Genomic DNA, 11,997 nt, shown 5'->3' on the forward strand with positions numbered 1-11,997 from the left:
CAGGGTCCAGCTTCCCGCTGAGGCTTAAAGAAGGAATGGCTCTGTGCTGAGGGCCTGGCCTGCATGCTTTCCCCAGGGGAAGGGCACCTACATGTGTGGACAAACACACATGGCCAACAGCCCTGGGCAAAAAGACATTTATTTGTAGGATGTGGTTTAAAAAGACTTTTAACTTTGAAAAATCATTTCAGCCAGGAATGGCAAGGCTCCCCCTCCTTGTGGCCTCATGGCCTGCTCTCTGGGAAGTGGGGAGCACAGAGACACAAACCAGGAATGGGGCCCCCAGGAGCAGACTCATTTCTTGGCCTTGGCCTTCCCCTTGGCCTTCTCCTTCCCCTTCTCCTTGGCCTTCCCCTTGCCCTTCCTCTTGTCCCTCTCTTTGCTCTTGCTCCGCTTCTTCTTCCTGGACCTGAGCATGGAGCGGACCAGGTAGCCCTTCCACAAAGCCTGGATGAGCGTGGCGGCCCGCGTCATGCGCAGCATCTCCTGCTTGGCCTCCATCCTCTTCTTGGCATTGATCTCCCGCTCGGCCCGGATCTGGGCGAACTCCTCCACGAGCACGTTGTGCCTCTGCTTCAGCTCCTCCAGCTGGACCTTCTCCTCCTTGTGGATGGTGTCAAGCTCCTCGTACTCATCCTGAGATGAGGGTCAGGGGGTGGGGGTCACCAAGCAGAGAGCACTGCCTGCCACCCTCCCCCTCAGACACCCCCACCTGTCCCAGAGGGGCTTCGGACTCAACAGTGCTGCCCCCACTAAGCCTTTCTGCATCTGAGGCCCGGATGAGAACAGGAAAGGTGATGTGGTCCAACCCCACTTGAGGTGAGACCTTCCTGAGTCATCTCAGGAAGAAGGAAAGAATCTAGGCTGGTAGGTTAGGCAGGCTGGGTATCAAATCCCAGCTTGGCTGTGCCTTTGGGAGCTTCACCACTGAAGCTTCATTTGTCCTCTGAAACATAGGACAGTTCCAAACCCAGGTAGTGGGTGGGAGCTTTTTGCAGGATTAAATGATGAGGTGGACACAATGTGCTGGATGTGGTACCAGGCACACAGTGAGGACATAAAAATGCAAGCTCTGGGGGGCCTGGGTAGCTCGGCTGGTTAAGCATCCAACTCTTTTTTTCTTTAAAGATTTTATTTTATTTATGAGAGACACAGAGAGAGAGGCAGAGACACAAGCAGGCAGGGGCTAAACTGCTGAGCCACCCAGGGATCCCAAGCATCTGACTCTTGATCTCAGCTCAGGTCGTGATCTCAGGGTCGTAAGATTGAGCCCTGCGTCAGGCTCCGTTCTCAGCAGAGGGTCTGCTTGGGACTCTCTCTTTCCCTCTCTCTGCCCCTCCCCCTGCTCACTCATACTCTTGCTCTCTTTCTCAAATAAATAAATAATTTTTTTTTTTAATGCAAACTCCCACCACTGAAGCGGTGTGTCTCACAAAGATACCCAAGTGAAGGGGCGCCTGGGTGGATTAGTGGTTGAGCGTCTGCCTTCAGTTCAGGGCGTGATGGAGTCCCACATCAGGCTCCCTGCATGGAGCCTGCTTCTCCCTCTGCCTCTGCCTCTGTCTCTGCCTCTGTGTGTGTGTGTGTGTCTTTCATGAATAAATAAATAAAATCTTTTAAAAAAAGATACCCAGAGTGGAACTTTCTTAGGTGATTAAGTCCCACGGTTCTTCCTTATGTCCAGCTACTGCCTCCTGATGCCATTCACACCTATCCCTTCCACTAATACTTGCTGAACATCTACCAGAAGTGAAGGGCTACCCGAGGGCCCAGGGCTGAGTAGACTTGGTCTCTGCTGATGAGGAACCCACCACCCTCACTGGGACCAGAGAAACAAGAGCACAGCCTCTGCAGTCCCTCTTCCCCAGAGCACTCAGGATCAGAGCAAGGCCCCAACTTGCCCTTCTCCTGACTTTGGACCACTCAGAGGCTGATGTCATCTCCAATGCTTGCCACACCTTCCTGGCCCTGAACTTGGGACCTTGGGCCACCTATGTTATCACAAAGCCTGGGGAGGCGGGAAGGGGCCTCGAGGGCACTTCATTTACCAGGCCACTTTTCCCTAAGCCCCTCCTTCAGGCCAGGTCCTGTTCCAGGTACAAGCATTTGTGACAATGGTACCTCACTGCATCCACATTGTGGTCCCAGCCTGGTCATTACTGCCTCTATTGATCACATGCAGAGTCAGGCTAGAAAGGTGGAGCCCCTTGCTTCAGGTCATACAGCTGGTGACACTAGGGTAGAAAGATCCTCCAAATGATAATGGGGACCATCTTCTCTGTGCTACTCGAGCACATGGCACATCTCAGGCCCACGGTGGAAAGTTTCTGGGTGACTGAGTGAAGTATGGGAGGCAAGCTTGTACCTAAGTCAGCCAGGAAGGAGCCCTGGTCTTGAAACTGCAGACAGTTGAGCGCAAAAGGAACAGTGAGTATGGGATGTGGACACTAGATGGAGCCAAGATCGTTAGGCCTAGTGACAAGCACTCAGTAGCTTCCAGCTCTGGCTCCTTCCTTTTCCACTTCTCCCCTGGCTGCCCCAGGCCAGACAAATCTTCAGCCTAAGAAGGGGGCAGGGAAGACCATCTGGGGGGGCCCAGAGCTTGGCATAGAACATGGACCATTCCTAGAGGATCATGGGAAATGCACTTAAGAGATTTTTGCAGCACAAATACCTGCTTTGCACTCATCTCCATATCATACTTCTGGATCCAGTTCTCGATTTCCGTCTCCACTTTATATTTCTTCTAAAAAAATCCAACAAGTCTGTTTGATGACTTGTTCAATGTGAAAAATAAATTGCACCGAACTTGCTCTGCATCAGGCTTTCATGCTTTGCCCACTGAATCTACACAACAAGGAAGGTTCTCCATTTCACAGATGAGGAGACTGAGGATCAGATAGATGTGCAGACTCACTTGCCCAAGATCACAGAGCTAATGAGTGTAGAGACTGGAATTGACGCCAGAGGTCTGAATCCAGAACATTCTAGGCAGAGGGAGCAGCAAGTGCAAGGGCCCTGACATAGGAACAGGCTTGTGGTGTTTAAGAACAGAAATTGAGCCAGTGTAGCTGGAGTGGAGTGGCTGAGGAGGAGCAAGGTCCCAGGGAGGTCAGAGTGAGAAGCTGTGTCATGGAAGGAAATGTCAGAGGGGGAGGAGTTTAGATTCTAGGGTAAGGGAGAGGGGAAGCGATTGGATGGATTTAGATGTAGGCGAAGGACATAATTTAATTTGTAAAATATCAGCTCCCATACTTACCATGGAATATTGTTCAGCCATAAAAAGGAATGAGGAATTGATAAATGCTATGTGGATGAACCTTGAAAACACAATGCTAGGTGAAAGAAGCCAGATACAAAAGACCACATACTGTGTGATTCCATTTACATGAAGTGTCCATAGGGATGGAAAGCAGATTGGTTGTCTGCCAGGGGCTCGGGGAAGGGGTTTGGGGAGTGATGGCTAATGAGTCTGGTGTTTTATTTGGAGGGATGGAGGTGTTCTGGAACTAGACAGAGATGGGGGCTGTACAATACTAGATGTACTAAATGCCATCCAATTGTTCACTTTACAATGGCTGATTTTATATTATATGAACTTCACCTCAATGAAAAAGAAATAAATAAACCAACTTCCTAATCCTGCAGAGCAAGAACTCTTAACTTGGACACCAGCGTCGGGCTGGCTTCAGAGGGCCTATGCCTCCAAGAATCGTCTACCAGTATATGTAGGTGGATCTGTGCTTTCTTATGGAGGAGTGGTCCATGGCTGCCCCCAGGTGCTCAGGAGTCGTGACACTAAACAAGACCTGGGAACAAGTATTAGAGCAGGTGCCCTTTGTGGGGAGAGAGATTTGGGAGCAACCTGGGTACGTGCACTGGGGCTCAGCGGAGATGATGGAGGAGGCAAAAGAAGAGATGACATTTACCGAGCGCTTACTCTGCACTCTTTCTTAGGGGGATCTCATTCAATTCTCCTAATGACCGGCAGACCAATCTGATCACTTTTGCTTTAAAGATGGCAAAAACCAAGGCTGGAGGGAATTATGAAATCGCAGGAGCTGTATGAGCTCCTTTGCACAACAAGTGGGTATTATCACTGCTGGGCTCAGAGTAGTTAAGGAATAGCCAGTGTGCCGCAGGATGGGATGGTCTCTCTGCCCCAGTCCCCAGGATCTATGCACAGCACCCTCCTGCTCCCAGGGGATGCTTGGCTCAATCCTAGGCTTCCCCTGGCCCCATGCCCTCCTCCTCCAGGGAGCTGTGCCCTGGGGGCCTGGAGTAGCCCTCCCACACCCTGCCCTCCCACTAGACCTCTCTCTGCCCCTCCCCTGCCCCAGGGCCTCCCCTGTCCCCACACCCTGGCAGCACCTTCCTCAGCGCCTGCTCTGCCTCCTGGTTTTCCATGACCAGGTTGTGGTGCTGGGACCTGAGCATCAGTATCTCCTGCTGCATCTTGGTCACCCTGGCCTGCGAGGCCCGGAAGTAGGCCTTCTGCTGCTTCTCCGCCTCCTGTTTGATGCGGAAGAGGCTGTTTTCTGAGAGCTTGAGCACCTGGTGCAGGTGGTTTTTCAGTTCTTGGATCACAAAGTTCTCTTTCTCCACCTGGGTCAGGAAGATGAGAAGCTCCATTACTACCTACCCGATGCCCGGTAATCCCAGGAGTGGCATGGGCTGCAGGCCGCTGAGGATGGAATGGGCAACTTGCCTTATTACCTCGCAGAATCCTGCCCCTAAGGCCCAGGGGAGATGGAGATAGCCTGCTCACAGACAAGGTAATTGATGGCTCAAGGGGGTCGAGTCATCTGTCTGGGGCTGTACAACTGAGCTGGGACTTGAGGCCACAGGTCTGTCTGATAGAGCCCACGTTCTCAGTCACCGCCCTCTACTTCCTGGCATGAGTGATAGGCACAGGCAAGCCAGAGTAATGCTGCCGAACGGTCTGGGGCAGTGGCAGTGCCCAGGGCACAGAATGGGACTGCTCGTTGGCAGAGACACGTGGCATGATTCGTGAAAGCAGGAGATACACATACTGTGGGGATTGCCGCCCGCTGACGCCTGAGGGCCTGACTTGTCCCCTGCCCTCCGTTGGCTCTAAAACAGGAATCGAGATGGAAGATGGGGCTGTTTTGTCCATAAGCTCCAAAGGTGGGTCACAAGCCCTGGAGTCTCCCTCTGAGCACATCAGTGCTAGGGTTGGCTCATGCCAGCGGCCTGGGGCTGGGGTCAGCTGGCAGTAGGGCCTGGGGGTCTGGGCTCGCTTCCTGCCAAGAGTGAGGGAAGGCATGCCTTTGGAGCAAGCCTATCCTGTGGGCAAGGCTTCCTGACCTACATGTTGGGTTCTAGAGTGGGCGGTATTATCAGCAGTCAGAGCTTTCCTTGACCTCACAGTGGCCTCATTGGTGTCACCCCCATGTTTTACACTGAGATCTAAGTGACATGAGCAAATCTGCCCACCTGGAAAAATGGGATTTGACCTCAGATTTGTTCAACTGTTTCCACCACCTGAATGGGACCAACAAAGCCATTTGGGGCCCTTCTCCCTGTCCTTCACTGGCACCCTTCTAACCTGTGAGCAGTCTACCCTGACCAAGCACCCAAGAGCCTGTCATCTCTCCACTCAGAAAATAGTTTCCAGGAGTGCCTGAGTTCAGTCAGGGAAATATCTGCAGGAAGTTCAGGTCATGATCTCGGGTCCTGGGATTGGGCCCTGAGTTGGGGCTCCCTACTCAGCGAGGAGTCTGTTTCTGTTCCCTTTCCCTTGGCTCTTTTCACCCACCCACCCCCCCGCTCTGTTCTCAATCTATCTCAAATAAATAAATAAAAAGAAAGAAAGAAAGAAAGAAAGAAAGAAAGAAAGAAAGAAAGAAAGAAAGAAAATAGTTTTCATGTCCTTCTTAGCTTAGTGCCAGGCTCACTAGGGGCATGACAGTGGGCCCAAAGAGACAAGGTCCCTGTCCTCTTACGGGATGCTAGATCCAAATCCAATAATCACAATAACCACATAAATGCTTATCAGTAAACTCTGAGGAATGCCTTGAAGGACGAAGTTGGTGAGAACATAAGGAAGGAGGGGTTGTCTGAGCCACTGTGCAGGGAGGTTGGGCAGCCCACAGCTTTGGAGGGTCTTGAGCTCTGTGAATCCTGGGGCGATGAAAGTGCAAGTATCTGTGGCAGCACAGGCTGGTTGCAGCTCAGGATCGGCTCCTCCTGCCCCCAGAAAGGCTGTGGAGCTGAATGCTTCCCTGGGAATGTGGCCCCAGCTATAGACCACCTTTCCCAGCATCGCTAGCCAGTGCCCCCCCCCCCCGCCCGGGGGTGTGGCTAAGAACTGTAAGGTGGGCTACTTCCAGGTTGCATCCCTAAGAGGCAAGTATTAAGGCCTTCCTCCCCTTTCTTCTACTTGCTGGCTATACTAGCAGTGATATGGTGGGGGTCTTCTGGGTCCACAGTTAGAGTCCTGTGTGGTGGACAGCAGAAAGGCCAGACAGAAAGAGCCTGGACCCGTGACAATTTAGGAGGCAGAGTTGCCACGCTTGCTCCAGCTTTTCTACTGGAAAGAAATACATTTCCACCATGACTAAGCCACTATTATTTTGGGTCTCTTGTGTTCAGCAGCCAAACCTATACTTATACCCACATCACAGGGACTTTGTTAGGCTTTAGTGAGAAAATGTATGTAAAGCACAATACATAGTTATGTGTCCCAAATGGTTGTTAGGTTGGGATCATGTTATCAGTTCCCTTCTTAAAAATTCTTCTAGAGCTTCCACCTGTCCCATCTGCCCCTTGCCCTTATGACAGACATCACATTCTTTGATCAGACCTCAAAGGCACTATGTGATCTGAGGGCAAAGCCTAAAGCATTTACTATCCAGTCTGCCTCTTTTTCTATAGAAAAAGTCTGCCTGTTGCTGGCCTGGCAGGCCCCTGCCTACCTCTCTTGCCTGGTTCACTCCCTTTGACTCTTCATGTGTTGGCTTTGACATCTCACATGCTTTGGGTCTAAGTTCATTTCTCTTCTAACATTATCTTCTAGCACTCCAAGCTTACCTTTCATTGTACTTCTCAAAACTGTAATTAAATTAGCTCTTTAAGACCTACCTCCCATGAACTGCATGAGGCAGGGACCATGTGGACTTACGCTTAAGACCTGATATGTAGCCAGTGTTCCCAACAATATTTGTAGAGTGAATGAATAACAGCAGGTATTTAAATCACTGAAGGAAATACCCAACTGCCAAAAGGTCTGGCTCCTCTGTGTGGCTCCTTCCACAACCTGACCAATACCATTAAGCGATACCTCTGCATCTCTGTTCTTCATGCTCGCTGCCAATTCATTTTCGAGAGCATCGATGATTTCTTGGTTCCTCCTGTTCCGTCTACTGATATCCTGTATGAACTGATTCTTATCTCTAGCTTCCATGGGACTAGTGAGCAGCTTCTCGAAGAGGAAACCCCGTAATTCTATCAGGCAATCAATAAAATTTTGGGCTTCTGTGCTTCTGCTCACTGTATGCATCTGCAAGAGCCTTGCTGCCTGTGGGTTATTGAGCAAGAGTCTGAGGATGTCCTTGGTAGATTCTTTGATCTGTTGCATAAGTGGCAGGAGGCTGGATTTCTGCAGTTCTAAGGAGAAGAGGCGGTCTCTGCACCACCCTTCCTCCTCTTCCTCCTCCTGCAACTGCCTTTCTTTATCCCGCAGGTAAATGACACTGTCCAGGAGGCTATGGCAGAGGTCCTCGTGCTCCCTCACAGCCTTCAAGATGTCCTGTCCCAGCATCCCCTCCAGAGTCTCGTAATTAGAAGCCACATATGACAGCAGAGTCACCAACTCTACCTTGTGGATGGTCTCGTCCAGTACGGACATGATCCTCTTGGTCTCAATGGTGGTAAGTTTGGACTTAGAGGGGACCAAGGGTTTTAGCAGTGAGGCGGGCTTCTGGGATGGCTCTGCCATCAACCCCATTCTTGATGTCAGGGCCCTGGTAGAGAGGGGCCACGGTGAGGACATCTAGAGCAATTTTCTGAGCAGACTGTATGCCCTGGGAGATTGAAACATTGCTAGATTACACAGGCCTCCAGTTGTTATTGTCTCTGATGACCCTGCAAAGGAAGAAGTGAGTGGTTAGTAGAGCCATGCTGCAAGGATGTGGCTGGTATGGCCACGGCAGCCACAGACCGTCAACATAATTTGTCCCTGGTGGCCTGCTGCTTTTTACCCAGAACCTCTTCCTGAAAGCAGTTTCTAGCTTTGTGACAGCCTCAGGCCACAAGGGTGGGAGGACTCAGTGGAGAGGTGGGTCTTAGGCAAAGGCGTCAGGCAGGGAACACCATGCTGTTGAAGTGAGTTAACTATGCAGGATATGAAGTATCCACTGACATGGATTTGTTTAGCTATGAACAGTAACAAGCATTTAAATAAATGCAACAGATATCATGGTGACTTAACATGAATGAAAAAAAGTCAATGCTAGGGGACTTTAAAAAAGAAGTATCTAGGGGCACCTGGGTGGCTCAGTGGTTGAGTATCTGCCTTTGGCTCAGGTAGTGATCCTGGAGCCCTAGGATCAAGTCCCACATTGGGATCCCTGCAGGGAGCCTGCTTCTCCTTCTACCTATGTCTCTGCCTCTCTGTGTCTCTCATGAATCAATCAATCAATCAATCTTTAAAAAATAAAGTATCTAAATACAGAAAACTAGTTATACAGGTGATGGAAAGAGTTGAGAGGCTAACCAGGGATGGGGAAGCCAGCCAGCAAATGTCAATGGTAGGAGGCCCCCACAGAAGGAGGTGGTATTGATCCTGGGGACTAAGGGTCACCTGGGGGGAGCTGGAACCATAGTCATTTCCTGTCCAGGAGGAGCTGTAGCCCCCAGGGAGCTGGGGCCTCTGCAGAGAGAAGAAACACTGTGGGTTCTTCTTCCTCCCGCCCACCAGTCCAACACCAGTGCCTCCCATTGGCCAAGTCCAGTTGAGAAACCAGATGACAAGAGAGCATGGGCTCTGCAACCTGCAAGTTGTCAGCAGCCTGAGACAGAGCAGCACAAGGAGGGAGCAGATAATACAGCTGAGAGCAAATGGGACCAGGATCAGCATGGCACAGCTGCACTGGTTTTTAAGTATGGATATAAAAAATCAGGGGAAGATGAACAATGGCGTCGAAACACAATTTTTTAAAAAGATTGTTTATTCATGAGAGACACAGATTGAGGCATAGGCAGAGGAGCCTGATGCAGGACTCAATCCCAGGACCTCAGGATCACGCCCTGAGCCAAAGGCAAATGCTCAACCACTGAGCCACTCAGGTGCCCCTCGAAACACAATTTTTATTTTTATTTATTTTTTAAAGATTTTATTTATTTATTCATGAGAGACACAGAGAGTAGAGAGAGAGAGAGAGAGACAGAGAGGTAGAGACACAGGCAGAGGGAGAAGCAGCCTCCATGCAGGGAGCCTGATGTGGGACTCGATCCCAGGACTCCAGGATCACACCCTGTACTGAAGGCAGATGCTCAACCCCTGAGCCACCCGGGCTGTCCCTCAAAACACAATTATTATTTTTATTTTTTTTATTTATGATAGTCACACACAGAGAGAGAGAGAGAGGCAGTGACACAGGCAGAGGGAGAAGCAGGCTCCATGCACCGGGAGCCTGACGTGGGATTTGATCCCGGGTCTCCAGGATTGCGCCCTGGGCCAAAGGCAGGCGCTAAACCGCTGCGCCACCCAGGGATCCCTCAAAACACAATTTTTAAAACCCGTTTCACTAAATGCAATGTTGGATCCTGGATTGGAAAATGGACACATAGAAAAACGTAAACTCCAAACCAAGCTGAACCTGTAGTTAACAGCACTGTACCGATGCTAATTTAATTGAATTAAAGACTTTCAGAAAAATGTATGGCAGCAATGAGAAATCAGTCATTGATGTTGCCCACATGGCATGATGGCTGAGCAACTTTGCAGTAGCCCAACTTGGGTTCAGACCCTTGCTGGGGGACCCTGGGCTGGTTATCTAATCCCCCTAAGCCTGGGCTTCCTCAGCCATGAAACAGGGATCCTAAGATTGAATGGGAAGTTTCTGGAACAGGGCCTGGACATTGTGAGTGCTCAATAACTAATAACTAGCATTATTAGCTCAGGGAAACCAAAATCCCAAGTCTAGGACTGTGTTGACTTCCTAGTCTGAGTGTCTGGGTGTGGCTGGAGACCCAGACGTACCACATGGTCACTTCCTGCACAGGACTGGCTGGGCTTCCCAACATACCGTGTCTAAGAGGGACCCCACCATGGTCCCATCCCTCACCCTCCTTCTTTATCCTTCGTCCTGATGATTGGCAATTCTGTCAGCCTAGTTGCTGGAGTTGGAAACCCAAGTGCCCCCCCCCCCCAACTTTCATTACCCACCACATCTGAGGCGGACACTCTGTTCCCTCAGTGTTCTTTCCTAGACAGCTCCCAGTCCTTTCGTTCTTGGCAGCCTCTCTGCCACTGAGTGAGGGCCTTATAATCTCTCACTTGGATGATTAAAGAGCTTCTTAACTTGTCTGCTTACATCTGCTCCTGCTCCCTGCAATAAGGATCATCCCTCCAGTCATCTATTTGGGCATTTATTGAGCCCCTGGGAATATTAAAGAGATGCAAGGTATGGTTCCTGTCCTCCCAGAGTTTACAAACTAGTTTGGAATATGAAACATGCACACATGAAGGTTCAACAGCTGTAGGAGGAAGGGCAGAAAGCTGTCTTCACAGAATAGGTTGAGGTCATGACCAGCCTTCAATAGCAGAGTAGGGACTTTGGAGTTGATCTTGTAGGAAATTGGGATCCCTTTAGACATCAGGAAACATGTAACAGGATAAAATCAGATTTTTGAAAAAGATTGGTCATTATGGGTGATTTATAGAGGAAGGGTTGGTGGCAGATAGATAAGTTGGGATATTATAAATCTTCCACCTCAGGGCCTTTGCACATGCTGTTTTTTCTTCTTGTAACACTTTTCTCCTCCTCCTTGCTAAGTTAATTCTTTGTACTCAGAGCTTTGTTCAGGTGTCACTTCCTCAGGGAAGCCATTTCTGGGCTTCCAGACTGGGTCAAAGTCTTTTAGTGGGTTCTTTTTTTTTTTTTTTTTTTTTTTTTTTTAAATTTTTGTTTATTTATGATAGTCACAGAGAGACAGAGAGAGAGAGGCAGAGACATAGGCAGAGGGAGAAGCAGGCTCCATGCACCGGGAGCCTGATGTGGGATTCGATCCCGGGTCTCCAGGATCGCGCCCTGGGCCAAAGGCAGGCGCCAAACCGCTGCGCCACCCAGGGATCCCTTTTTAGTGGGTTCTTATAAGGTTACATCCCTTTTTTGCAGGCACCATCTCCACTCCAACCTCCTTCCCTCTTGCTTGCCTATATTGTAGGGGCTGGAAATAATGCTCAACTTCTCGACTTCCTTTACGGTTGGGAGTGGCTTTAGACACTGTTAGAGCCAATAAAATTGAGACGTTTTCTAGGGGCTTCTGGGAAACCTTATAGCTTCCCAATACAAAAGAAAGACATCGCTGGCTTCACCTCTGTTCCCTGAACTTGGGCTTTAATGCTGGAGCAGTGGTAGCCACTTTATGAATGAGAAGGAAAAGTTAAGAGAATTGCAGTAATGCTGTCCCTGATGTCATTGAGCCACTGGACCTTCCAGGGGTCCATCATCTCTTACCCAGATGACTGTGATAATCTCTTTACCGGTCATCCCACTTCTGCCCACTTGCCCCACAGTCTCATCTCATCACAGCAGCCAGAGGGAGACTTTTAAGATGTCAGATCCTTTCACCCTTCTGCGCCAAATCCAGTTCACAAGAGCTGATTGTTAAAATTTCAGGGTATTTTGTGAGCTGGTTGTTAAGCCATGAGTAGCTTGAAATCAGCCATGGCAGAAGTATTATACCATGGAAATTGTTAAATACTACAAGTCAGCACCCCTTCCCACCAAACTGGGTGTTGAACATTTG

The 11,997-nt window shown here is 49.8% G+C and overlaps 1 protein-coding gene across 1 annotated transcript; it reads right to left on the reverse strand.

Moving 5' to 3' along the window:
* Positions 1-121: 121 nt before the first annotated feature.
* IQCD (IQ motif containing D) lies at positions 122-11,738 on the reverse strand. The gene is given in 6 exon segments (XM_025473384.3): positions 122-636; positions 2,675-2,746; positions 4,372-4,605; positions 7,304-7,973; positions 7,975-8,045; positions 11,706-11,738. Coding segments are annotated over 6 exon segments (1,422 nt in total). The 3' UTR covers positions 122-294.
* Between the last annotated feature and the right edge of the window lie 259 nt (positions 11,739-11,997).

Source organism: Canis lupus, chromosome 26, assembly GCF_003254725.2.
Source record: "Canis lupus dingo isolate Sandy chromosome 26, ASM325472v2, whole genome shotgun sequence".
Taxonomy (NCBI): Eukaryota; Metazoa; Chordata; class Mammalia; order Carnivora; family Canidae; genus Canis; species Canis lupus.